The sequence below is a fragment of the Centruroides sculpturatus genome, unplaced genomic scaffold (assembly GCF_000671375.1).
Source record: "Centruroides sculpturatus isolate CEXI.00-Female unplaced genomic scaffold, Cexi_2.0 scaffold428, whole genome shotgun sequence".
NCBI lineage: Eukaryota > Metazoa > Arthropoda > Arachnida > Scorpiones > Buthidae > Centruroides > Centruroides sculpturatus.
This window is the reverse complement of record NW_019384614.1, coordinates 527,250-554,029: the sequence shown is the minus strand read 5'-3', so window position 1 is coordinate 554,029 and position 26,780 is coordinate 527,250. Positions and strand designations below refer to the sequence as shown.

The following is a 26,780-nucleotide window of genomic DNA, read 5'->3' as shown; positions in this document are numbered from 1 at the left end:
TCTAATTTTCATTATTTTAAGTTATAATTATAAGTAACATTTTTGAATTGGTTGTTTCAAAGAGGAAAATTTGATAAGGAGCTGTTCAAGTACTACATCAGCAAAAGCTTTCTCTTTTTTGATTTCCTTCCCTCCATCATTCATTACCAGTCATCAGAAATCAAGGTATCCCCTTCTCTCTAATTTTGTCATCAGACCAGAAGTTAAAATCATTTGCAATTATGTAGGAATTATTTTCAGACAATTCTGGAGAGAAAGATAAATAATAGGTGAATGGCATTCATTGAAAATATATGTTGATTACATTTTGAAAATACATGTTATCAAATTACAGGCTTACATTGATTTCAGATTAGATTTTTAGTCAATAAATAATTGAAATTTTATATTTTGTATTATAAATATCACTAAAAATAGTATTATCACATACAGGAACATTATAATAAATCAAATATTATTAATGTTTTTATTATTTTTAAAATGTAAGTGAAATTCTTCATTGTAAATAATATTGGATCAATAATTTTTACCAAATCTTTAAAACAATGCAATTTTTAACTGTTCATTAAGTTGCAGAACAATAACTGATGTGTTTGAAACAATTTATTTTTAAACTTTAAACTATAGTAACAAAGTTAAGAATAAATATTATTAATCAAAATAAGCTCCACCAATTCAAAAAAAATTTCTACCAATGACACAAATTATATCATTATTATAAAATTTGAATTTCTGAAGAAAGAAATTCTTCAAAAAGCATTTTTAACTGCTGTTTCATTGTTCAGTGTTTTCTTTTATAAGAAATGGTCTAGATGTTTGAATAATGATAATAAATTTGTGCCAGGTTTGATGAATATGAGGTAGAATCTCATACTTGTGCAGTTTTTGAATCATTATCTGTGAGATATGTGGCCAAGCATTAATTATGCAGCAATAGTCAAGCATAGGATGTTTTCTACTATTGCAGCTTGTTTCTTGCATAATTTTTTTATGCATTTGTAGGAATTTTTTGCATTTCTGTGTTTATGGTTTTATCTGATATTAAAAAAGTATAATGAATAACACCAATAATTGGTATTATACATTATTCTTTTTTAAATTACACAATTATTGTATGCTACCAGACTGTCATTATAACCTTTCTTGGAACACTTGTATATGTTTTGATGCTGTCATTGGTATCAAACCATTGATTAGATTGTTCATGTTGTCAAAAATTTTCCACTTTTCAATATGAGTGGGATAAATGCATATTTCAATATTTCATGCCTTTCATTTAATTCATGCAGTACCCCATTTATCCAGCTTTTCTACTCTTCCAATGGATGATAAGTGCCAGGAAAGTTTATCTGAGGTCTTGTACAGTGTGGTATATAAGATTCAATTAAATCCTTTAACTTATCTGTGGTGGCTTATGTTGAATATGTGACTATTTTAAAGGTTTGTTCATCCTGATTTGAAGTATTTGGAACTAATGTTATCTCTTCACTAGTTAAATCTTTCCAAATGCAATATTAATGTTGGAACCAATGATATGAGTTGCTTTTGCAATATTTTGTCCAATTTTAATGTGTATAAGAAAATAATCAGAATAAGATTTTGATAAACTGTTCACATTAATTTAAATAATTTTATTGAACAAATAAATAATATATACATATCCATTGATAAATGCGCTTAATTAATTCCTCAATCCTACTGCATATATCAAAATCATATTAATCAAAATACAGTTTCTATGTTAAGTAAAGATGCTAATAAATTTGCATAAATTAAAACTTCTGCTACATATGTAAAGGGATTGCCACAATTAATTTCGCACATTAATCAAATCCCATGTTAAGCAAGGGATACCTGTACTAAATAGGGTAGATTTTATGCTTTAATTTAACATACAACTTAGTGACATCTAGTCTTAATTTTTATTTCTAAAAAAAATAATCACACATGTTAGTCTTTGAAACTACCATTTCAATGAATGAATCTTGTCTTTTAATAGCATCAACTATGAAATATTTTACAAGTATTTAAAAAATATCACAATGTGTTGCTATAGTTAAATTTTCTTCTTAATTTGACTAGCAATATTTTTTTTATCAAAATAAATTGTTTTATTAAGCATGTAAATGCATTTGTTTAAAAATCATAATTTTTTAATAAATAATAGCACTGCATTATCACAGCTTGTAAATTATTTTGAATACTCNTAAACCAAAATTTTAATATTAAAACCTTTTTATTTAAAGTATTTAGAAGTGAATTAAATGCATTAATTATTGTCATAGTCATTTATAGAATGAATTTGTTATCTACAGTTATTTCTAAAGATTATATACAGTTTTTTTAATGATACGATAATGATTTAATCAGAAATTTGCAAAAATGATTAATGTAACAAATTATTAAAGTATTAATTGAAATTTGAAATGAAATAAAATTCGTGTGTGTATGCACACAAATTTTATTTTATGAAGAAGGTATCTATTAAGTGTGTGTGTGTGTATGCACATGCACTTAATAGATACCTTCTTCATAGATACATACAAACTATTTATTTTATATTTTATATATAATTGTTACAGGTTTTATATTGAATTATGCATAATAAATGAAGAGGATAAATATCATTTATGACTTATCATTTCGAAAATTTTAATTATTACTAATTTGAAATTTTATTAGCTAATAAGAACATTAAGATATAAAAGCCTACTATTTATTTTGTATTGCTATAAAGTGTAAGATATAAAATAAATAAATAAATTTAAGTTGTTTTTCTTATATTCAAAATATATAAAATAAAAATTGCAAGACATTCAAATATTAAATGTAATAATTAATTTATATAATATATGTTACAGCTAAAGCCTGTAAATCAGGTACATCTAGGATTAATTGGCTAATGCTAACTTTACCGAAGTGTTTATGTTAAAGCTAGTAAAACAGATTTGAACTTCATCCATATATGCACTTTATCAAATCACAACAAATAAAGCTGATATTATTAAGCTATTTTATCAACTTTAGATAAAAACCTGAATTTTAAATTTTGTTCTTACTTCATCCATCAGTTTTTTTATAATGTCAGCTTAATCCAATTGAGACTTGGATAAAGTTCAAATTTAACAGATTATTACTAATTTTAACCAAAACACTTTATTCAAGTTATCATTAGTCAGTTGATCCTAGCTTTATCTGATTCAAAGGCTTTAGCCATAACATATGTACACTTTACATAAAATTAATATGTATATTATACATAAATTTTATTATCAGTGAACTCCATTTAATTTAAAGTTTCTATAAATGAGGTGATAGCAAAAAATTCCGGGACTGGTCTCATTACAAAAATGTAATTACTTTATTTATATTTGGCTAGCATTGCCCTCCCCTTACTTCCCTTGCACATTGATACACATTTTGGGGGTTAGGAACGGATTAATCTATTTTATGTTGTTTCTTATGGGAAAATTTGTTTCAGTTTGAGAACAACTTTTAGGAATGAATTAAGTTCAAAACCGAAGGTTTGACTGTAACTATAAAATAAAAATTATGATGAAATTTAAGCTAAATTCCTTTCAAATGATGGCTAAACAAATGGCATTAATTCCTCCAGAATTACTAGCGGCTTATCAAAGATCCAAAATCAGAATTGGTAATAATATTGAAGATTTATTGAAAAACAGTGATTTATTGGGTGACAGTAAAGTTTAGTTATTAAATTAACTATCGATAATTTCAAGATAGAAAACAGTTCATGCATTCCTGTTAGAGTCTCTGTTACAAGTTACAAAACTTGTATGGATATACCCATTGTAATCATTAAACATATGGTTAAAGTATTAATAGTAATGATTGTCTACACTGTAACACCAGTATACTGTATTAGAAGATAATTTTCTTTATTCTATAGGCTAAAATGTATTTGTCAAGACAAAACTTTAGAGAATTGATTCAGTAAATATTAATAAAACCAAATACTGCAAGTCTTCTCTTAGTGTCATTTATAGGTTCTTGGAAACTTTGACATTAAGTGAAATGACATAACAAAATAAATTTACCATAGACTAAATGATATAAATAGTCACAATGCTGGGCTGCAATTTTTAATATTTTTTAATTAATTTAATTTAATTAAATATGCACTCCACCTCAAATTAGTAGTGGCTTGCCTCTGTGCATCATACTTTTTCTTTAATAATAGTCAGTCCAATCATCTATTAACTGCTTTCAGGGGAAGTTTTGAATTGAAATAACATGACTTCCAGTTTGCATCAGAAGTTTTTATTTAGTTAATTAGGGCATCCTACCCCTAAGGTTTCCAATCTGTCTCATCTTTCCTCTATCTAACTCCGTTCTCAAGATTAAGGAAGGACAGATGGGATGATAGTGGGAATTTATAGGTCTATAATTTTTCAAATTGCAACCCATTAATTTGTTTAATAATAATATTATAGGATCATGTTTGCAACCTCCAGCAATTGTTTCCCACTTCATAGAACCTATTTTGTACTGTCTGCAAAGAAAATTCAACAATAATAATTTTAAAATGATTACAAATGTACTTGTATCTTTCCTCAATGACATTGTTTCATTATAATGTTAAATGAGGACTTGCTTTATATTGTCCCTAGCAAACTTTGTTACAAAATGATAAAAAATTTTCAAAATTAAAATATAATAATGGACTGATGTTTATTTTATAATTTCTTTCCAATTCACTATAGACTGGAACATTTTGACAATTTATAAAATTAAATCAAAAAGTTTTTGATTTTATAAATTATCAAAAATTCTACTCTAAATTAAATTGAAAAGTGGGAAATTTATAGATTCCTTTTTTTCCATGTTTGAAATATTCCAAAAAAAAAGATATTTCTGAAAAGTTTTCAAAAGAATTAAAAAAGTATAAATCTTTAATTTAAAGCTATACACAAAGTATGAATGATATTTAAAAATCTATTGGTAACTTCTGAATCATATGCATATTGTTGTTTTTACTAGCCAGCATTTCTTTGATCCTAAGCATTCTATTTTTATTAAACGGGAGTTACGTTCCAAAAAATTGCCGTGTTATGTGAATCCATGTTATATGAAACAAAGAACTAGTGCGAAGGGAGGGTTAGGTTCCAAAAATGAAAAAACATGATGTTAAATCCTTATTTAAATTGGATTTATTATTCATTTTTTTCGTAAGTAAAATACTTATTTATTATTTAAGTAAATATTTTACCAGAGGATTATTCATCCTATGTGATGATCTCAGCATGAGCATCATCAACTGGTAACAGTTTTTGGGTGCATTCAATTAATAGCGGTCACTCTGCAACAGGAGTGTGCTGCTGTTTGTAGGCATTTAGGAATGACGGTGAAAGAAAGATGGTGGTGCCTGCACTATCGATAGTATTGTGATGGAGGAATCTATAATTCTAAAATGAGCTTTTAGAGGCAAAAGAAAGATCCCACTTGTAAAATTTAACCATTAAATGGATTATTTGTTATAATTTGTTGAAATAATTTATTATGTGTTCATCACACTCTCTGTTAGCAGATATAGTAAAAATACTTATATTTTGATTATTGATTTAGAAGTTGAGCATTCAAAGTAGCCACAAAAACAATTAGAATGCTCATGCAGAGTTACATGGAGGTATAAAAGAACGCACCCTTTATTACATTTCATGTTGTACGAGAGTTTTACCCAATTCCCAAACCGTGTTAGAGTGAATCCATGCCATAGAAGTGCCGTGTTATATGAGGGTTACCTGTATATATATATATATATATATATATATATAGCAATTTTTTAAATAAAATATTTTTAGTTTGTTCAATTGTTTCTTATTAACATATTAAAAAATTCTTTTTAAAATATTTTTTTTAGTTGAAAGAAGCTCATGCTAGAGATGAAGTAATTAAAGAAAGAAGTCGTTCAATATGTAAAATGAGAGAAGCTGAAAGAAATGCAGAAAATTCTGCTCGAAATGCTTGGGTGGAAAAAAAGCAATGGGTATTTATTAGTCATAAATATAAATAATTAATATGATATTCTTTAGTTACAAAATCTGTTAGAAAAATACTTTTCTTTTAATTTTCAAAGAAATTTTTGTTGTTATGGTCTGTATTTTCAAAAACTATAATTATTAATTTACATGATCAATGTACACATAAAAACAAAAGAATAATTTTAAAATATTAAGTAATTTTCAATTTGCTAATATCCTGCAAAATAATATATAAATACTGTTGGAGTTTTTAGAAGTGGATCTGTATTTGATGGAACTTATTATTTGAAATGAACACAGAGACATACATCTTTACTGCACGTACACTGTACAAAGGTTTATGTACACAAAAAAAAAGAAGACCGATATAATTAAAAATACTTAGTATAAAGAACTTCATATAACATCCAGTAGGGATAGAGAAAGAATATAAATTATAATGATACATTCTACTTTTGTTTTTTTAACAAATACAATGTAGTCATTTTCTAAAATGATTGCATAAATTTAAACAATTCATTATGATTACAGAAACATATAACTTATTCACAAGATTACAGAAATCTTGTAAACCATAATTAGCAGTAAAGGAATGAATTCTAAGCAAACTGTATATTGTATAATTATATATATATAAATATAGACTATATTGACATTTGTGAAATAATTTATTACGTGTTCATCACACTCTCTGTTAGCAGATATAGTAAAAATACTTATATTTTGATTATTGATTTAGAAGTATTAAATTTTTTTTACATTGCTAATGATTGATTCTTAGAATTCTTATTATATTTGATATATGTAGAAAATTTGTGATAAAAACAAAAAATATGTTCTTGAATAGGAAAAACAACAAGAAGATGATGCCAAAGAAGAAAAAGAACGAATGTCACGAAGTGAAAGTCTTCGCCGAGAAAGAAATCAAGTATTACATTATATAAATATTATATAAATTATTTTCTCTCTAGCTCTTATGAGGGAGTTAAGCATTTAATACATTCATTCTTTATCACAAATTATAACAATGTTTTATTTAAATGCTCAATACCCTAAACCACAATTGAAATAAAATTCCGTTATCATTTAAATATAAGTTACATAATGAACATAAAATTATAGCAAAATACTTTGAGACAGTTAAAATAAAAATAAAAGAATAACATAGGAATAAAAATATTCATAAAGTGATTATTTTATTATTTGAGTAACATGAAAAAGAAAATAGTGATAAGAGAAATGAAATTGAATATAATGTATGATAAATTTATTCCAACTGATTTATTCATTACAAGATTTTTTTGGAGTAGTGATTTATGTCATTTTAACTCAAAATTTTTATTATTTTTTTTCTGTCAGAAAATTACATAATTAAACAAAATTATTATTAAGTTTTGTTCTGATTCTTTGCTTTTTATCTTTGTACTGTTAAATAAATTTTGTTTTTGGCTTTATACAAAATAAAATATATAAGAAAAGGCTAATTTTACCAGGACTAATAATTTTTCTAAAATAGATGTTTGTTCATTTTATTCATGTTCTGAATTGAACAAGTTGTACTGTATTTTAAATACAGAAAAATCATAGGCTTTTTAAATAACAGTTTTGCTTTAATTATTAATAAGTGTTAATATCTGATTAATGAATTTTTAATTCAATTTTCATTTTACTTACAAGTAGTATTGAATAATAAATTTTATTCTATATCCAATTAGTCATCAGTTTGTGTACGTATTAAAAATAACTTTAGCATGTGATCCTTAGTGTGATTTTTAATATAGTAACCAATTATAGCTTTTTAATGTTTTTTAATCACAGAATTTTGTTTTCTTTGACTGTTTAAATGTAATTTTATTTTATTAAAAAAATTTTTTGACAAATTTTTAACACACCCAATAAGAATTTATAGGCCTATTCAATGTTTATAAGTTGGCAAGGTGTTAACAAACACCCTGTAGGTTGTCTTAAGATGTTCAGCATTTCTTTTTGTGTAGACCTAATGAATGGCTGTATAATGTGTAAACAATAAAAAAGCTGTAAGTATGGTAATTTTACCTGGTAGTTTATTTTAAAAAAAAATATGTACCTTGCAGTTTGGACAACTGATTTCATTACAGGACAATTAGAAGTCTAAAACTGGTTGCCACTGGACAACTAGCAGATATTCTTAATTTCTAATCCTGCTTATGTATAAAGTTTTACTCTAAGTTTCTTAAAATATTATTATTTGGTTAATAAATTTTTTTCTTTTTCATTTTTAAAGTTTAAAATTCTGAAAGAATTTTTAATCATAATTTACATTACTAATTAAATGTGTTGATAATTTCTTTGATATATCTTCAAATACAATAAGTATTTAGCTAAAATATGAATTAATATCTATAGTATTCAAAAGAAAAGGTAGAAAAAAATTATAATCTTAATTTACTTTATTTTTCTGTTATTTTACTATTAAAAAACTTTAATTCAAACTACATGTAAAACTTCTATTGAACATTAATATCTTTGTATAAAAATGATTTCAGATTTCCCATTTATTCAAAAATATTTATTATTATAAATTTTTTCTATAATTAAATTAATATAATAGTGCTACATATTAATATAACACAATTCAACTATATTTACAGGAAGCACAAGCACTTATTTCAAAGAGAACAATAAATGCAAGGGCAATATTTGAACAAAATACCTGTGCTGGACAAATGAGTGCCATTAGTGCAGGAAGAAGAGCAACGTATCCTGCAATTCAAGTAATTGAATTTAATATTTAATTGTTAATTATAAGTTGAAAGAATATTGTATTAATAAAGTATATACTTCATAACTACTTCATAGACATTAGAAATTGGATTTTTATTAGAGATGGGTGAATATGACTTTTCTTGTATTCAAATACTAACCAGATCTTGAATACTTGAATATTCCAAATATTTAGCAAACTTAATTACCATATATAACATATTTTAATATTTATTATTTAACTTGTCTTATTTATTTCAATATATTAATAAAGTAAAACAAAAAGTTATAAGAAAAACAATTTACTAAATTTTAATAAGAAATGAAATTTCAAACATTTAATTTTGAGTTTTAAAGTAGCTTTTCTTAGGTACTCTTAACTACAATAGATTAACAAATAATTATTTTCATTCTTACATGCTGCAGATTTATATTTAAGAAAATAATCATTTGAAAATGTTCAGGATCAGGATCTAGTCTGCTTTTTTCTTGTCACAAATTAAACTAGAGATGCTGAAGAGACTGACTGTACCCAGTGGAAGATACAATGTGATACTGTTGACACAAAAAAATAATTAAAATTTATTTGTTCAAACTTTTAAAATGTTATTTTAAAAAATTTATGATGGTGAATATGATTTAGCAGATCATTCATACATAATACAATTGCCATGCACATGTTAATGAAAGTTACTTATTACTTATTCAAATATTTTTTAATTTTGGAGTTTGTCTCTCCTTTGGATACTTATGGATTTGCCACTATGACTGTAGTATGTATGGTGTAATATTGGAGATATTCATATTATTCAAATTTATTTTTTATAAATGTAATATTCAATATCTCTTATATTGAATACTTCTAATGTTAAAATATTTGCAGATAGAATTCATTCCTTTCTAATTTTCATTATTTTAAGTTATAATTATAAGTAACATTTTTGAATTGGTTGTTTCAAAGAGGAAAATTTGATAAGGAGCTGTTCAAGTACTACATCAGCAAAAGCTTTCTCTTTTTTGATTTCCTTCCCTCCATCATTCATTACCAGTCATCAGAAATCAAGGTATCCCCTTCTCTCTAATTTTGTCATCAGACCAGAAGTTAAAATCATTTGCAATTATGTAGGAATTATTTTCAGACAATTCTGGAGAGAAAGATAAATAATAGGTGAATGGCATTCATTGAAAATATATGTTGATTACATTTTGAAAATACATGTTATCAAATTACAGGCTTACATTGATTTCAGATTAGATTTTTAGTCAATAAATAATTGAAATTTTATATTTTGTATTATAAATATCACTAAAAATAGTATTATCACATACAGGAACATTATAATAAATCAAATATTATTAATGTTTTTATTATTTTTAAAATGTAAGTGAAATTCTTCATTGTAAATAATATTGGATCAATAATTTTTACCAAATCTTTAAAACAATGCAATTTTTAACTGTTCATTAAGTTGCAGAACAATAACTGATGTGTTTGAAACAATTTATTTTTAAACTTTAAACTATAGTAACAAAGTTAAGAATAAATATTATTAATCAAAATAAGCTCCACCAATTCAAAAAAAATTTCTACCAATGACACAAATTATATCATTATTATAAAATTTGAATTTCTGAAGAAAGAAATTCTTCAAAAAGCATTTTTAACTGCTGTTTCATTGTTCAGTGTTTTCTTTTATAAGAAATGGTCTAGATGTTTGAATAATGATAATAAATTTGTGCCAGGTTTGATGAATATGAGGTAGAATCTCATACTTGTGCAGTTTTTGAATCATTATCTGTGAGATATGTGGCCAAGCATTAATTATGCAGCAATAGTCAAGCATAGGATGTTTTCTACTATTGCAGCTTGTTTCTTGCATAATTTTTTTATGCATTTGTAGGAATTTTTTGCATTTCTGTGTTTATGGTTTTATCTGATATTAAAAAAGTATAATGAATAACACCAATAATTGGTATTATACATTATTCTTTTTTAAATTACACAATTATTGTATGCTACCAGACTGTCATTATAACCTTTCTTGGAACACTTGTATATGTTTTGATGCTGTCATTGGTATCAAACCATTGATTAGATTGTTCATGTTGTCAAAAATTTTCCACTTTTCAATATGAGTGGGATAAATGCATATTTCAATATTTCATGCCTTTCATTTAATTCATGCAGTACCCCATTTATCCAGCTTTTCTACTCTTCCAATGGATGATAAGTGCCAGGAAAGTTTATCTGAGGTCTTGTACAGTGTGGTATATAAGATTCAATTAAATCCTTTAACTTATCTGTGGTGGCTTATGTTGAATATGTGACTATTTTAAAGGTTTGTTCATCCTGATTTGAAGTATTTGGAACTAATGTTATCTCTTCACTAGTTAAATCTTTCCAAATGCAATATTAATGTTGGAACCAATGATATGAGTTGCTTTTGCAATATTTTGTCCAATTTTAATGTGTATAAGAAAATAATCAGAATAAGATTTTGATAAACTGTTCACATTAATTTAAATAATTTTATTGAACAAATAAATAATATATACATATCCATTGATAAATGCGCTTAATTAATTCCTCAATCCTACTGCATATATCAAAATCATATTAATCAAAATACAGTTTCTATGTTAAGTAAAGATGCTAATAAATTTGCATAAATTAAAACTTCTGCTACATATGTAAAGGGATTGCCACAATTAATTTCGCACATTAATCAAATCCCATGTTAAGCAAGGGATACCTGTACTAAATAGGGTAGATTTTATGCTTTAATTTAACATACAACTTAGTGACATCTAGTCTTAATTTTTATTTCTAAAAAAAATAATCACACATGTTAGTCTTTGAAACTACCATTTCAATGAATGAATCTTGTCTTTTAATAGCATCAACTATGAAATATTTTACAAGTATTTAAAAAATATCACAATGTGTTGCTATAGTTAAATTTTCTTCTTAATTTGACTAGCAATATTTTTTTTATCAAAATAAATTGTTTTATTAAGCATGTAAATGCATTTGTTTAAAAATCATAATTTTTTAATAAATAATAGCAGCTTTACTTATAAAGCATGCAATTGATTTTTTTTAAATATAAAAATATTGAAGATTATTTTATAATGCTTACATTCTAAAAATATTATTGAGTATTAAACAGTTTGGTTCATGTGTTTTTGTTGTTTTTAAAATTTAAATTATTTTATATTTCATCAAAAATTTTACATCATCAGTGAACTAATTTCAGTAAGTTCTTAAGTGAAAGATGATGTAAAAAAAATTATTTCATAAACAAATTCTGTTTATAAATTGTCTTAAATTGATTCTGAAAAATTTATGTTATAGTATTTGCGTCATTTTCTCTTGTATTGTTCTTACTCAAAATTTGATGCATACATCATTAATAGAATTATGAGAATATAGTATTATATTAAGATTGTAATACAAGTTGAATATATTTTCAATACAAACTTTTATATTTGTTAGTTATGCCATATTGGTGTTTATTTGGTTATAAGCAACCTAAAAATATTGTTCTTCATTGAATAACTTTATTTTCATTGAGCTATCAAATTATACAAGCAAAGTGTCAAATAAAATTAAAGTTTAAGAGTTTTTATTATTAAATATTTCCAACTAAACTTTCAAATCTACATACTCAAATTATTTCCAGAAGTATTACAGGAAATGAATTAATGGTTGTAAACTTTGAATATTAATATTCTTATTGTGTGTCTCAGTATACATATCTATTGTCAAAAATGATTCCTAAATTGTCTTTGAATTAATAGAAGGCAAGAAATATTCTTCTTAGCTTTGAGCACTTTTTGTAAAATACTGTTGAGTATTTGATAGCAAATATGTTTAAATTAAATTTTTCTTTCTTTCTTAGAATTTAGCTTAATTATAAGATCTACTAGGTTAATTTTTTCTTCCTTTTATAAAATACTTCAAATACAGAAAATATGCCATCTTTATTTATCTAATGTATAATTTCTTATCATTATTTGTAGCCTACATTAACAGAAGAAGTAACACGATCCTCATCGATGTCCTCACCTACAGAACCTCAAACATTTTATTCACTACAAGAAACTGACATAGTTGAACAAGAAAGTCTTGAAAGGGAAAATCAAGAAAAAACTTTAACTTCTCAAATACCACCTGAACATTTCAATTATACAAGAAATCTTTTGAAAGAAGGTTTACCTCCTCGTCAAGATTCTGAATTAGATAATAATCTTGAAGAAGAACAAAATTGGGATGGTAAATTGGTTTTTAAAAGTATTTTTAAAATTGATGTATAAAAGAAATATATGATTTTAATTAATAGAACCAACTTTGGAAGCACCACCAGATGTTAGAGATCCATTAACAGAAATGATGGCTGAACATGGCATAAATGTTTCACAACAGCAGCAAGTTAAAGATCCTCCTCAAGTTATAATGGCAAATAATGAAGAAAGGACATGGGTAGATTTAAGAGCAAGGGCTTTATATGATTATCAAGCTGGTAAGATGAAATTTTTATATCATATATATTTTTGAAATTTGGGATGATTCAAACCCTTATTTTGTTCAAATTAAGTACTATAATTATCCAATTAGAAATCTAATTATAAAGAAACCATTAATAGTTTTCATCTCTGTCTATTTTAGGTAAAACCCATCCTTTTCATATATATTCCACAAAAAATTCTGTTCAGTCATTAATTCTTGACTTTCATTGTCATCTTGAGAAATCTTATATTATGTAAAATATAAAATTATGATAATACACTTTATGATGACAATAAATTTCCTATATTTCTTCTTATAATTTTTAAAATAGAGTAAATTATTTCATTTTGAATAACTTAGTAGTGGATCATAAAACTGTTTTCATCTAATAAATTCATTGTGAGAAATTAAGTTTTAGAGATTTGAATAAAGATTGGAAAATATAGTTTAATATTTGAACACATCATTTTCCAATTACTTTGTTTTACTTTTCAAAGATAATGTTTAGGTTGAAATAAGAAATAACTAACATGACTAAAGTATAAAAAGTTTTTTGATAAAAAAAATATATTTGGATATTCTCTATTACAATTCTAATAGCTTGGAACTATAGCAATTAATCAGGTAATTAGGATAGCAATAATCTTAAAATAAGAGAGATTTTCTGACTGATTTATTTTTTATACATATTCATATGTATAAAAAATAAATCATTCAGAAAATCACTTTAGGAAAAGAAGTAGATTTATTCTTCATTAAAATTACAAATATACAAATATATGTTCTGTACAAATATATTCATTCTTGATTAGTAGTGCAGGAAATCTTCATTAATTCAAACTTGGACAGTTCAAAATCCTGTTAGTTTGTACAGTACCTGTACTTTTGTTCCAGCTAGGGATAGAGATTTAAATGTTAAGGAATTTGATTAGTTCGAAATATGGATACTTCAAAATTTGAAATGAAAATTTTGTCCAAACTCTGCGATATGTGTATGTTAACTCATTCATTTGGATCAAAATTCCACCATACTATAAAAGAACAACTCTAACCTGGTCAATATGACTTTGCTTTTATAGTAACATGTTTTGAGTGTCACTGTATACACGGACTACTCTTTTTTCTCTTATCTCATAAAATATAACTAGGTTTCAGGATTGCAAAATGAACTACAAGTAGCATATTGAGATATTTGTAGAGCTCTAAGCTGCTATGTTTGGAAAACTTACTATTTTTTGGACCACTTTAAAAATAATTTGGGACACATATTGAGGAACTCTGCTTTACTTTTTATGAAACCTATCAGGTAACCCAGACATGTGCTGTTTACTTATATTCTTAAGTTATTATTAATTAACGAAAATATTATTCTCTGTACTTAGCCATATTCCATTTGCTAATAAATTACATCAGTTACATGATATTTGGCATTTTGTACAGAAATATGTAAATCTTGGATAATTTGAAGTTGCATTTATTTCATCTCTTGAATTTCGAACTAACAAGGATTTCCTGTATTTTGTTAATTTTATGGATATGTTACTCTGCTAATGTTTAAAGCATAGAATAAGTAATTATATCAATCCAATTATCTAATGACTTAAAAAAATTACTGCTACTTTTCCTCTAGAAATTGTAAGAAACTGTGTTAAATAAATCCTGTAATATTATTATTTATATAATTTCTTAGTCTGTTTCTTGGCCAATTTTTTTAATACAAAAATCTAAATGTGTTTTTACTAAAATCAGTCCTTACATTATAAATTATATTTGCTTATTAATCATAAATCTTATTTTTCTCTTTTGTTAAGCTGACGAAACAGAAATATCTTTTGATCCGGATGACATAATATCTCAGATCGAACAAATTGACGAAGGTTGGTGGCAAGGAATGGCTCCAGACGGCTCATACGGTTTATTTCCTGCTAATTATGTTGAACTTCTTGACTGAAGACAAAGTAATCTGTAATACTTAATGCACTGTTAATTATTATTCTGTGCAGTAGTTTGCTTGTATTTGTTAAAATAAGAGTTATAAAAGTATTGATATTGAAGAGAAAATTGTTAAAAGATTAGATATTGTTAAGAATGTTTAAGGTTGACTGGTAAAGAAGTTAAATCAGCAGATTTTCCTTTCTTTGCTATTGATACAAAATTTCTCATTTTAAATATTTTCATAGCTCATTAAGAAGTAAAAACAGTTTATTCGTGTTTTATAATTTTCTTTTAGCAATAACAATATTCACTCTTGCAATGTTGTGAATATATAAACCTATATAAAAATTTATTTGAAAAACAAAAATATTTTTTAAAACTTTCATTATGATTAGAATGACTTTGAGAAGATTTTGCATGTGAATAGGATAAGCTATAAAATATTTAACAGACTTTTTAATATTTTGACTCTTTCTGCATTGTGGGCACTAAGAGGGCCTTTTTTCCCTATACCTATAGTGTGGGCCTGGCTGAACTCACAGTTGGGTTCACAATAGGGGTGGTTCCTCACCAGCTGGCCACAATAGAGGTGGTCAGTAATGAGACCCAACACACAGGATGGACAGTCCATAAAAAATTCCTGGGATGTTGCTCACCTGGATTCAGTCCAGGTCTCAGAGTGACACCTTAGCCACTTGGCCATCAATCTTTAACAGGTATTTTATTTGACTTAAGCATCAGATGGAAATCATTAAAATCTGTCACTACATTATTTTTTGAATAGTCGTAAAATAACAGTTTTAAATCATTAAGCTAAGTATATATGAAAATATTTTTATTATTTCTAAACAATTTCTGACAAAATGAAACAAACAACAGATAAATAATAATTATTTCAATCTTTTCATATGTCACATGTTTTATGCATTGCAATATACTGTATTTAATTAGAAAATATTAAGGAAGCTTAAACAGAATCAAACTTCTTTAAGAATGATATATCTTAATCACACATTATTAATACGAAGTTATATTATATTAAATTACTTACATTTGCATCTTCAAACCATAAAAAATAAGAAAAACAATAATTTTCCTCTCTCCACATTGCTGATAGATGATTTGATTCAAGATATTCATAACTAAAATCAACCATTTTCCAGATCTGAAACAATTTATATTTTAATCATGCAATAATTTGAACATTTATTAAATTCAAAATTTCTCAAGTGCCTTTGCATATTTTTTATTGGAAATAAATATTCTTTAGTTTATTGTTATCTCAAATAGCACAGTTGTTAATTTAAACTGAATATTGCATGATTTTATGGTTGCAATAAAACTTTTTACCATAAAGTAAGAGAATTTTATAAAAAACAATAATTTTTTTTATTTTTCAAGTTTTTATTTATTATTTTTTTACCTAATATCTAATTTTGCCTAATTTATTGACTATGAAATTTCTTTTATTATATCTTATGTAAGATTAATATTTAATTTGAATATTTATTATAAATAAATAATTCAATTATTTTCATTATATTGTAATACAATGATAAATTTTATTAATTCAATATCAGTTAATTCAAAATAAATAAAATTTCTCAGTTAGGAGTATATGATTTTAATGATTAAATCAAGCTTGTCAAAGCCTGATTAAAATAGAGCATAGAGTTATGTATAATGGAATGTACAGTACCTTGGCCAACTGCTCATACAATAGTAAAAGAAATGTACCTTTCCTTCTGTAAGAATTGTGACCCTCTACTACCCTAAGAGCAGTTGGCAAGGTACAGTACATTCCATCACACACAAGTTTATGCTTTACTTTAAAAAGGAACCCAATTAAGTCATTTATCTAAACAAAAAATGATATTTTTACTGTCATATTTTTATATTAATTNACAATAATTTTCCTCTCTCCACATTGCTGATAGATGATTTGATTCAAGATATTCATAACTAAAATCAACCATTTTCCAGATCTGAAACAATTTATATTTTAATCATGCAATAATTTGAACATTTATTAAATTCAAAATTTCTCAAGTGCCTTTGCATATTTTTTATTGGAAATAAATATTCTTTAGTTTATTGTTATCTCAAATAGCACAGTTGTTAATTTAAACTGAATATTGCATGATTTTATGGTTGCAATAAAACTTTTTACCATAAAGTAAGAGAATTTTATAAAAAACAATAATTTTTTTTATTTTTCAAGTTTTTATTTATTATTTTTTTACCTAATATCTAATTTTGCCTAATTTATTGACTATGAAATTTCTTTTATTATATCTTATGTAAGATTAATATTTAATTTGAATATTTATTATAAATAAATAATTCAATTATTTTCATTATATTGTAATACAATGATAAATTTTATTAATTCAATATCAGTTAATTCAAAATAAATAAAATTTCTCAGTTAGGAGTATATGATTTTAATGATTAAATCAAGCTTGTCAAAGCCTGATTAAAATAGAGCATAGAGTTATGTATAATGGAATGTACAGTACCTTGGCCAACTGCTCATACAATAGTAAAAGAAATGTACCTTTCCTTCTGTAAGAATTGTGACCCTCTACTACCCTAAGAGCAGTTGGCAAGGTACAGTACATTCCATCACACACAAGTTTATGCTTTACTTTAAAAAGGAACCCAATTAAGTCATTTATCTAAACAAAAAATGATATTTTTACTGTCATATTTTTATATTAATTAAAATTGAATAAATTTATCACTAGACATTGGTAGAATTATCTGACATTAAATTTAATAAGAATTTATAGCTGATGTATCAACTGTAATGAATAATTCAGTGTCCAAAATAAGAAACATAGCATGTAATTTAAAGAAAATCTGTTAGCTTTATAAATTAATATATTCAAAAACAATTAATTCATTAATATAAATTTGGTATACTTTTTAAATATAACAAAGGAATTTTATAGGAAGCACTTATTCTACTTCATACGTAATTCATTCAACTATATTAATTCATTATAAAGAAAAGCAAGTAATCTTTTTAGAAAACAAAAATATTTCTTAATCTATATCTTTAAATATGATTTAAATTCATTCTGGTTTATAATTCATTACAATAATAATATAATTATTACGATAAATTTCATTTCATAATATATTATATATTACAGCTTATATTTTATTTTATAAAAACTTTTAAAATTTTAAATTATTACCAATCTTTTTGTTATATTAGTCATATTATTTCCTTCTGTATAATGCTCACTTATACGAACTGATGGAGTAACTATATAATTTCTTGTTCTGTCAACATATATAAAATGAATTAATCCAGGAAAGTCTTGAATATATCTAACCCATTGTCAAGATATTTTCTGATAATTACTATTTTATGACTTTAACTTTAGTATTTTTAAAGTTCTACAAAAATTTATACTTTGTTATTTTTTTTTTAAATTCTTTAGCTAAAGAGGATCAAAAGATAGGTAGAAATGCATAATCATATAAAGAATTAAATAAAGTTTACAAGTCTTTAAGATTGATTTATATGTTTAATTTTTCTAATTATTCCTTTAACTGATTAACAAGTTTTACTTTGAAAACAGTTAATACTATAAACAGTAACAAGTGTTTTCAGATATTAAGTATTTTTGATTGTGCTGTAGTGCTACAGCACTAATTGTATTGTAAACAAATGTAATGTCTTGTTTCGGTTTATCTCGTATCAGATTATGGATCCGTGTATGTAAAATTTTCGTTCATGTCGGAAAATCACCTTTTTGTGGTGTGTGCTCACTGATTGGGTGAGGGTTGTAAACGTAGTAATGACGTAGTATGTATCAGGGAGACGGTATAAAAGGGGTGGTTTGCCTGAAGAGTGGACTTTTTTCGTCTCAACCTTGGATTCTAGAAGTTCTGACGGGTCGTTTCGCTGGATCATCTTTGCTACGAGAAAAGGAGAAAGAATGAACTGCTGAGGAGGCTAACTAAAATCCAACTCCATCCACGTGGACATTGTGAGGTTCGACTGAATAGAGGTTCCTAAAGGAAGAGAACATCAACACGAACAATTGTAAGGTGATATTTCTTGTGTTATGTCGGGGATAAAGCAAACCCTCGTGGTATGTAATTAGAACAGATCTTGTATATGTTTCGCGGTTGGAATTGTTCGGTTCAATTCGGCTAGAGTATTTAACCTGAACTGTAAGAGACCGTGATAGTGTAATCGTCACAGAATAAACACGCTTGTTTTCTTTGTTTAACAATTTTGTCATTGTGAAGTCCTTATTCTCCGTTGTCATACCCAACCCTAATACCTAGTATACCCAGGTATACGGGGGTAGTACAGTGCTATAAATTTCACAAAATTGTTTTATAAATTAATCAACTGGTAAGAATCCATGTATGAGTAAATATGATAAATCATATAAATCTTATTTAAATTGATAAAAGGATACGAAGTCATGGATATATTTTGTTGTGCTTTTACAACTAAATAATCAATATAATCCATCAATTTGCTTGAAGATATTTCTTGAACTTGGAGTAAGGCACAAATAATTGCATTATCTGGTTTTATTTGATGCAATATTTCTGGTTCAAACACAATTAATTCAAACATTGTTTGTATATCTTCACAGATAGCAGTAATAGCAGTTTCTAATCTAAACAAAAGATATTTGATTTTAAAGAATAAAATTTTCATATTAAGAAACTTTCAAAATATCAATATTTTAACTTAAATCATTACTAAATGATCTATAAAATTTATTATAATTGTAAATTATCAAAATTTTACAATTACCTAGCTGGCATCAATAATTCATTACTATTGTGAAGAAATTCCAGGAAGTTATTTCTTTTTAATTGTTCCCACTTACTCATAAGATTTTTTACTCTGCGTTCAAGCAACTGTTCTAGCTGAAAATAAATAATTATTTTATAATTTGTGAAAATCAATTTAAATTCAATTTCATAAAAAAAATCTCACTTTAATTTTTTTAGAATTTTCAAAAAATTTCTTCATGTTAATTTCTAATGTATTTGCTATATTTTCACTTGTTTTTTCTATAGGTGATACAATAATATTATGTAAAATATCCAAAACATTTACCAGTGATGAGGAAATTCCAACTTTAACACTAACCTATAAAATGTAAAACAATAAAATTATTCATTTTATTTTTAGTAACCTTTGTTTTTGTACTGGTTAACAACATAAATAATTAAAAATAAACTGAAATACAATATTTTTGAATTTAAATAATATTTTGGAAATCTAAGAAGCTATCACAAAAGATTGGATAGCTTCTTACACATTTCCAGGTCATTTTTTTAAAATCACATTTCTGTACATTTTAATACAAGTGTTTTGTAGTAACGTGAGTGATAACTGATAACCGGATGACCAAGGCAGTTAAGGCATCAGCCTACCAGTCTGGGGACCCAAGTGAGAAACTCCAGGAATTTTTCATGAATAGTCTGTCCCAGATATATAGAGTCCTATCTCTCAGTGCTCAGCTACCCATATTGTGGGGAGCTGATGACATGAAATAAAGGTTCTCTCAGTGCCCAGAGGGCATAAAAAAGTAAAAACAGAAAAAAAATGGATTTAATGGATAAAAAATTCCTGACTTAGAAGAACCTAAATTTAGAACCTTTTTTTTTTTAATCTGTTAATAGAATATTTTAAAAGGTTGGATCAATGAGTCAATGAATGTAAATTACTCAATGTTACAATAATATTTCATTCATATTTATACTTTATAACAACATTTTAATACATCCTGTAAGTATATTTTTAAAATATGATCAACTTAATCTTTCAGCAATAGCAGACACTTGTTTCCCAATTAGTCCATTAAATCAAGGACCAATTGTATTTATATATTATTTTTAACTTTTTTCTTTTTCATTTGATTCAATTCTTACACTTTTGTTATACACATATTGAATTTCATTAAAATCATATTCAGTTTTTCTTAAATCTTAACTGAAAATTCAATCTTTTGATATGACTGTTATTTCTAATATAAATGCATAATTAAATCCTTTAAATTTTTGTTAATTCAGAAATGTTTAGAATATATTACTTTATGAATTGAAAACTAATCTTAAATTTATTCATTTCACATATATTTTTAAAATATTAAAATAGAGTAAGACCCTGCTTAATGCAGGGGGATGCATTCCTAGATGACAAAGTGCTAAGCGAAACAGCGTTAAATGAGACCATTTTAACATAGAGTAAATAGGGATAAGGAAACACGTGACCAAAAAATAAGTACATTTTACTATAATTTTAAGTTATTTTTATATAAATTTTTGCATAATAATATATGTTAAATAACACATAAACATATGCACACAGAAATGTAAAGTTCATTTTTTGTGATGAAGGTCCTTGCTCTTCTGAAATTCTTGTTTTTTGCAATGAAGTCGTGTAGCTTCATTGGTCGCTTTCTTTTTCTTTCCTTAAGTAAATGTTGGTAGCAGAAGATTGCATCCAAAACACCTTGTGCTTCCAAAACACCTTTGCTTTAGCCCTCCTATCAAAATCTGGATCATTCACTACAATTTGATCAATGATTTTGATTATCGTTACCAAACTTTTACTAAGGAAAACTGTAGAGAAATTTTTTGGGTTCTATGTCTCCAGAATCTCTATTTTCCAATTCTACATGAATTCCTTGTTTTGCCAGTTCTTGAAGGTCATCATTGGTAAGGCTCTTACCAGAAACCTGCAGTAACCCCCATATCCTGCTTGTCTACATCCCCTGTATCGATTAAGTTGACAATTTTGTTAACCTAACGATACAGCGATAGGCTCTTCTCGATGAGAATTCTTGGATACCTTCAGCTATAACTACTACTACACTCTGTTCATGCATTTATCAGTTAATTCTTGCCAAGCAAAGTCAATATTTCCTATGGCATCCATGATGTTATGTTTCTTCCAAAATTGCATAAAACAAACATAGATTTAAGGGAAGTACAGCACTACGACGAATTGCCACGTTTTGCTGATTGGTTCATATTTGAGAATAATCGTATTAATACAAACCAATGAAATACTGCATTAATTTGAATCAGCATAAATTTTGAGCGTTTTTTAGGCATCAAGCAGACTGCATTATATTGAATCAGAATTAAGCAAGGCAGTGTTAAGCAGGGTCTTACTATACATTGAAAATATATGTCAATAATATAGAAGTCAATGACTTACTGTATATTTAAAATTTTAAAACTAAATAAAAATTTTTTCTCACAAAATTCGTAAATTATATTATTATATGTAGATAAATTATCAAAATATTAGAAATTCTTACTTCACTAACTATAATTAATATCATTTTGGGTAATACACGAACTATATACACCATGTAAGGTACAGCAGAATCATTCTCAGAACTTAAAAATACAAGAACTTGATATATGTCTGTTATATCCATACAAGTAATAAGAGATAAATTTTCTTCAGACTGTAAAACAATAAAAATAAAATATTAATATTTTTTTTATTTGTTACTTACAAATTGAATCTCTTAAGTTAATAAAAAAACTTACAACTTTTAAATCTGTTTGAATATCTTTATCTAAAATTTAAAAAATTAAATTATTTGTCAAAATATTAACTCACAAATTTAAAATACTGAATTATAAAATATTAAGATACATGCTTAAATTATTAAAGATTTTTGAAATTTTTATTAAAAATATAATCACAAAGTATTCAATATTTTGTATATTTGAGAAATATTATTAAGATCTAAGAAAATATTTTAAATCCCATTAGCTATGCCTGTAAAAATGTCATCTTATTACATTTAAATATCATAAAGCTATCATTTTAATTAAAAAACAATAAATTTTATTGATGAAACTTTCATTTTTACTTTCCCAGCTGTTATAATGTAGGGAAAGTATGATGATCAGTCAAATTTTGACCACCCAGTGTTTTGCATTTTTTCTCATCAGATTATAGAAACTCACTCATCACGTTAATAAATAACTGGTCATAATATATAAATCATTTACAGAAATAAGTTTTTTGCTTTTAATATTTATACTATTAATTTCAATTATCTAGGCCCAAAACTGGAGCAAACAACATTTGAGTTTCAGCAATAAAAATTTGCATTCTAGTTAATTATTTCATATACTGTCTGATATAAAAATATATTTATTACAGTTTTCTCCCCATTCATTTTAGCTGGCAAATCAACTAGCTAAATAATAAAATTAATTAAATAATAAGAATATTTTTTGTTTTAGTTTATTTTTTAAAGATAATTGGACTATAAATTAACATGCTGTTTTATGTTATAGTATCAGTATTGTTTTGTTATCATTAACTCAGGATTATAAGGAAATTTGCAGTAACAGCTAGCTAACATTGCAGATCAACCATCTTAAAATTATTTTCCTGAAATTTATGAAATAAACAAAAATTATAAAATTGAAATCCAAAAAAAGTGAATCAAGAGACATTATTCAGGCATAATATGGCCTGAATAGAAAACCAATACTTGAACAAATCAAAATACCATTTATATTACAAAAACAGAAAGGTACTTTAGTTAAAATAAGAAAATTTTTATTCTTGCATAAAAGTTCATTTATTAACATTATCTTATTTATTTTTTAATGCATCTTTATTTAATGTATAATAGTAATTAATTTGAATGAACAGAATATATAAAATTAGTGATTAAAGTTATTGCTAAATGATATTTATAAATGCAAAAGTCAAATTTACTAGAATTTAATTTTGTATTTAAGTAAAAAAATTGATTTATGTTTTAGAAATTCATAAAACTGTATAGAATTCATGTTAAAGTTGCATTTAGTATAAATCAGGGGTCGCCAAAGTGGTTGATGCAACATCATTTGGGGGGTCGATGCAGCTAGGGATCGACTGAGAGGGTCGATGTGGCTAAGGGGTCACAACCTTTTTTTTTTTTGCTCATATACATACACTTGTAATGAAACTTTATAGTGGGGGTCAATGTGAGGCTTTGGAAAGTAGTTGGGGGTCAACGGTTAAAAAAAGTTTGGCGACCCCTGGTATAAATGCATACTTCCAATATTTTGATTTTTAATTGGGTTTTTTTATTGGTCCACATATTGTTCACTAATGAAAATACTTGTCATGGATGGCATTATATCCAGGGAGGCATAAGCAAAATTAAATAATTTTAAAAGATACACGTTCATCTGTTAAATATTTAAAAATTTTGGCCTATCTATATTGTCTGGACTCATCATTTTGTTGCCATTCTTCCATTCTTCAAGCTTTTCACTGGTGATATAACTTTTAATATACAAATTTTCATCAAATAGTTTGTTGTTATATAATTAACTTTCCTTGATCTTCACCTAAACAAGGTTTTGTGCAGGTACTAATATTCAATTTACTATTTCAATTCACAAAATAAAGGACAAAATGGTCATTTTAAAAAAATAAATAAATCTAAAGGACAACAGTGAAATGAAGGATTTTCCTCTGAAATAAAGGACATATGGTCACCATAGGTATAATATATTCTTTTAAAAGTTTAGTATCAGCAGTTTACACCTTTTATTCAACATTTTTAACAGAAATATATTCTACTAAATATATTCTTAATTCTTATAATGATAAGTAATTTAGAAAATTATTAGTAATTTTAAAAACTATTTAAAAGGAATAATTATAATCAATTAAAATATTATTGGAGATGCAATTTGAAAAAATTGTAGACCTATAAATTCCAGTCATCTGACCATCTGTCTTTCCTTATCTTGAGAATGGAGTTAGATAGGTTAAATCCAAGACCAGATATGGAAACTTAGATACAGGGGTCCTGATTAACTATATATGAACTTCCAAAGCAAACCAGAAGTCACATTATTTCAATTCAAAATTTCCCCTGAAAGCAGTTAATAGATAACCAGCATGACTCTATTATTTAAGGTAAAGATGTACTGTACAGGGGCAAGGCACTACAGTACTAATTTGAAGTAGAGAACATATATTTTAAAGGAAATAAATTAAAAATATGATTAAAAATTGCAGCCCATTATTGTGACGATGTCACAATAAATAATTGCTTGTAAAAATTAGTGTGAGAAATTGAGCTCTTTTGGGAATTTTAAAGGCTTAAATTATTATAAAATTATATTCTTTCATCATTATTCCCTTATTTCTCCCGTTTTCACCCCTTTGGCCTGGGAATAGACCTTTTGACCCCTCAATGTACTGCGTCACTATGAGAGGTGACCTCCCAGATGGTCAAAGTCGTCCTAAACGACCGAAGAAGGACTCCCCTCACACCAGAGGATCGCTCAGTTCTAAGGTAGCTGCAATGTACAACTAAATAACCAATTAACAACAACAAACACATGTTACTGTCTAGAGGATAACCAAAAAGGTCACCTGCAAGGGTAGACCATATGGTGAGAAACCCTATCACTTTACAGAGGATGGACAGGCATCACCCTAAGTGATGACTACTTTAATGCTGACTTGTCGGGCGAGGTGACGACGATGGTCATAACTTCGTCACCCATGACGGGAGAGACAGTAATAAATCTAAAGAACTGTCAAAATTCAAGTAAACAACATACGCAGCAAAGACAATTACATCAGAATATTCCCAGATATTTCCCACACTAACCATGTATAAAAGGGGATCATTCCCGCACTTCCGGGTGATCGCCGGGAAGAAGCCCTAGGACCTGGACACTTCAAGTCTACTCTTCACTTGAGATCTTCACAGTTCGAAATTTTCATAGTCTTTGATAGACTATGAAAATTTCAAGAGATGAAAATAAAGATAAAAAAACCAGAAAATGGTGTTGGCCTCATCACTTCACTATAATCCTGTTAATTGCAGAATCAGTAAGTCAACACATTTACTATCCTATATTCTACAAGATCCATGAAAGAAGACACTTTATCTTTACATAGCAGTAATTCATTTTAAAACAGAATTATTCAATCTATATATAAAAATGAATGTATGTCTGTGTGTCTGTCCTTCATGCATTACCACACCGTTTATCCGATTGCCATGAAACTTTGGGAAGTTGTTTAATGTACTCCCGCAAAGGTTTCTGGCATAGTACGATTGCAATGAAACTTTGGAAAGTTTTTTAATACACTCCCGCGAAGGTTTCTGGCATAGTACATTTATCCTATGATAGATGGCACGTGTGTATATGAGCATTTCATCGTGAGTTCGATTGATTTCAAATTGTAAAGACCATTTCCCCCTCCAAAAAATATCTCTATATATGCAATGTGAAATGTTATTTATGATATTTGTAATAATTTTTGTTTAATCACTTTATTTCAACTATTTTTTGCTAATTATGTATTCTCTGGAACTTTGTTAAAACCTTAACTGTATCCCAAACAACAACCGAAATTGTAGGAAGAAATTCACCTATTTTACTGATCTAGGGATCCCCTTTTCCAAATTTTAATATCAACTCAAAATAATTTAAAAAGACAAATTACAATAAAACAGTTTATTACCCAACTATCAGAAATTTCACAACATGCCAAGGAAGAGAGGAAGGAGCAATTAAATAATTAAAATTGTAAAGGATTAAAA

At 26.2% G+C, this 26,780-nt stretch overlaps 2 protein-coding genes across 3 annotated transcripts in view; one reads left to right on the top strand and one right to left on the bottom strand.

Moving 5' to 3' along the window:
- Positions 1 to 15,552, top strand: part of LOC111625320 (drebrin-like protein) — a 37,164-nt gene extending 21,612 nt beyond the window's left edge. The window contains exons 9-16 of the mRNA XM_023368446.1: positions 3,568 to 3,703; positions 3,748 to 3,839; positions 5,885 to 6,010; positions 6,853 to 6,933; positions 8,636 to 8,758; positions 12,771 to 13,023; positions 13,091 to 13,270; positions 15,069 to 15,552. Of these exons, the coding sequence (XP_023224214.1) occupies positions 3,568 to 3,703; positions 3,748 to 3,839; positions 5,885 to 6,010; positions 6,853 to 6,933; positions 8,636 to 8,758; positions 12,771 to 13,023; positions 13,091 to 13,270; positions 15,069 to 15,208 (1,131 nt within the window). The 3' untranslated portion in view covers positions 15,209 to 15,552. The remainder of the gene's footprint in view (positions 1 to 3,567; positions 3,704 to 3,747; positions 3,840 to 5,884; positions 6,011 to 6,852; positions 6,934 to 8,635; positions 8,759 to 12,770; positions 13,024 to 13,090; positions 13,271 to 15,068) is intronic.
- A 592-nt stretch (positions 15,553 to 16,144) lies between these two features.
- Positions 16,145 to 26,780, bottom strand: part of LOC111625336 (Hermansky-Pudlak syndrome 1 protein homolog) — a 25,832-nt gene continuing 15,196 nt past the window's right edge. The window contains exons 8-14 of one of the 2 annotated variants that reach the window (XM_023368468.1): positions 22,747 to 22,775; positions 22,509 to 22,661; positions 20,171 to 20,326; positions 19,985 to 20,100; positions 19,638 to 19,844; positions 18,396 to 18,531; positions 16,145 to 16,357 (exon numbers count right to left, since the gene is read on the bottom strand). In XM_023368468.1, the coding sequence (XP_023224236.1) occupies positions 16,226 to 16,357; positions 18,396 to 18,531; positions 19,638 to 19,844; positions 19,985 to 20,100; positions 20,171 to 20,326; positions 22,509 to 22,661; positions 22,747 to 22,775 (929 nt within the window). In that variant the 3' untranslated portion in view covers positions 16,145 to 16,225. The remainder of the gene's footprint in view (positions 16,358 to 18,395; positions 18,532 to 19,637; positions 19,845 to 19,984; positions 20,101 to 20,170; positions 20,327 to 22,508; positions 22,662 to 22,746; positions 22,776 to 26,780) is intronic. The other variant, XM_023368469.1, reaches the window with a different exon arrangement.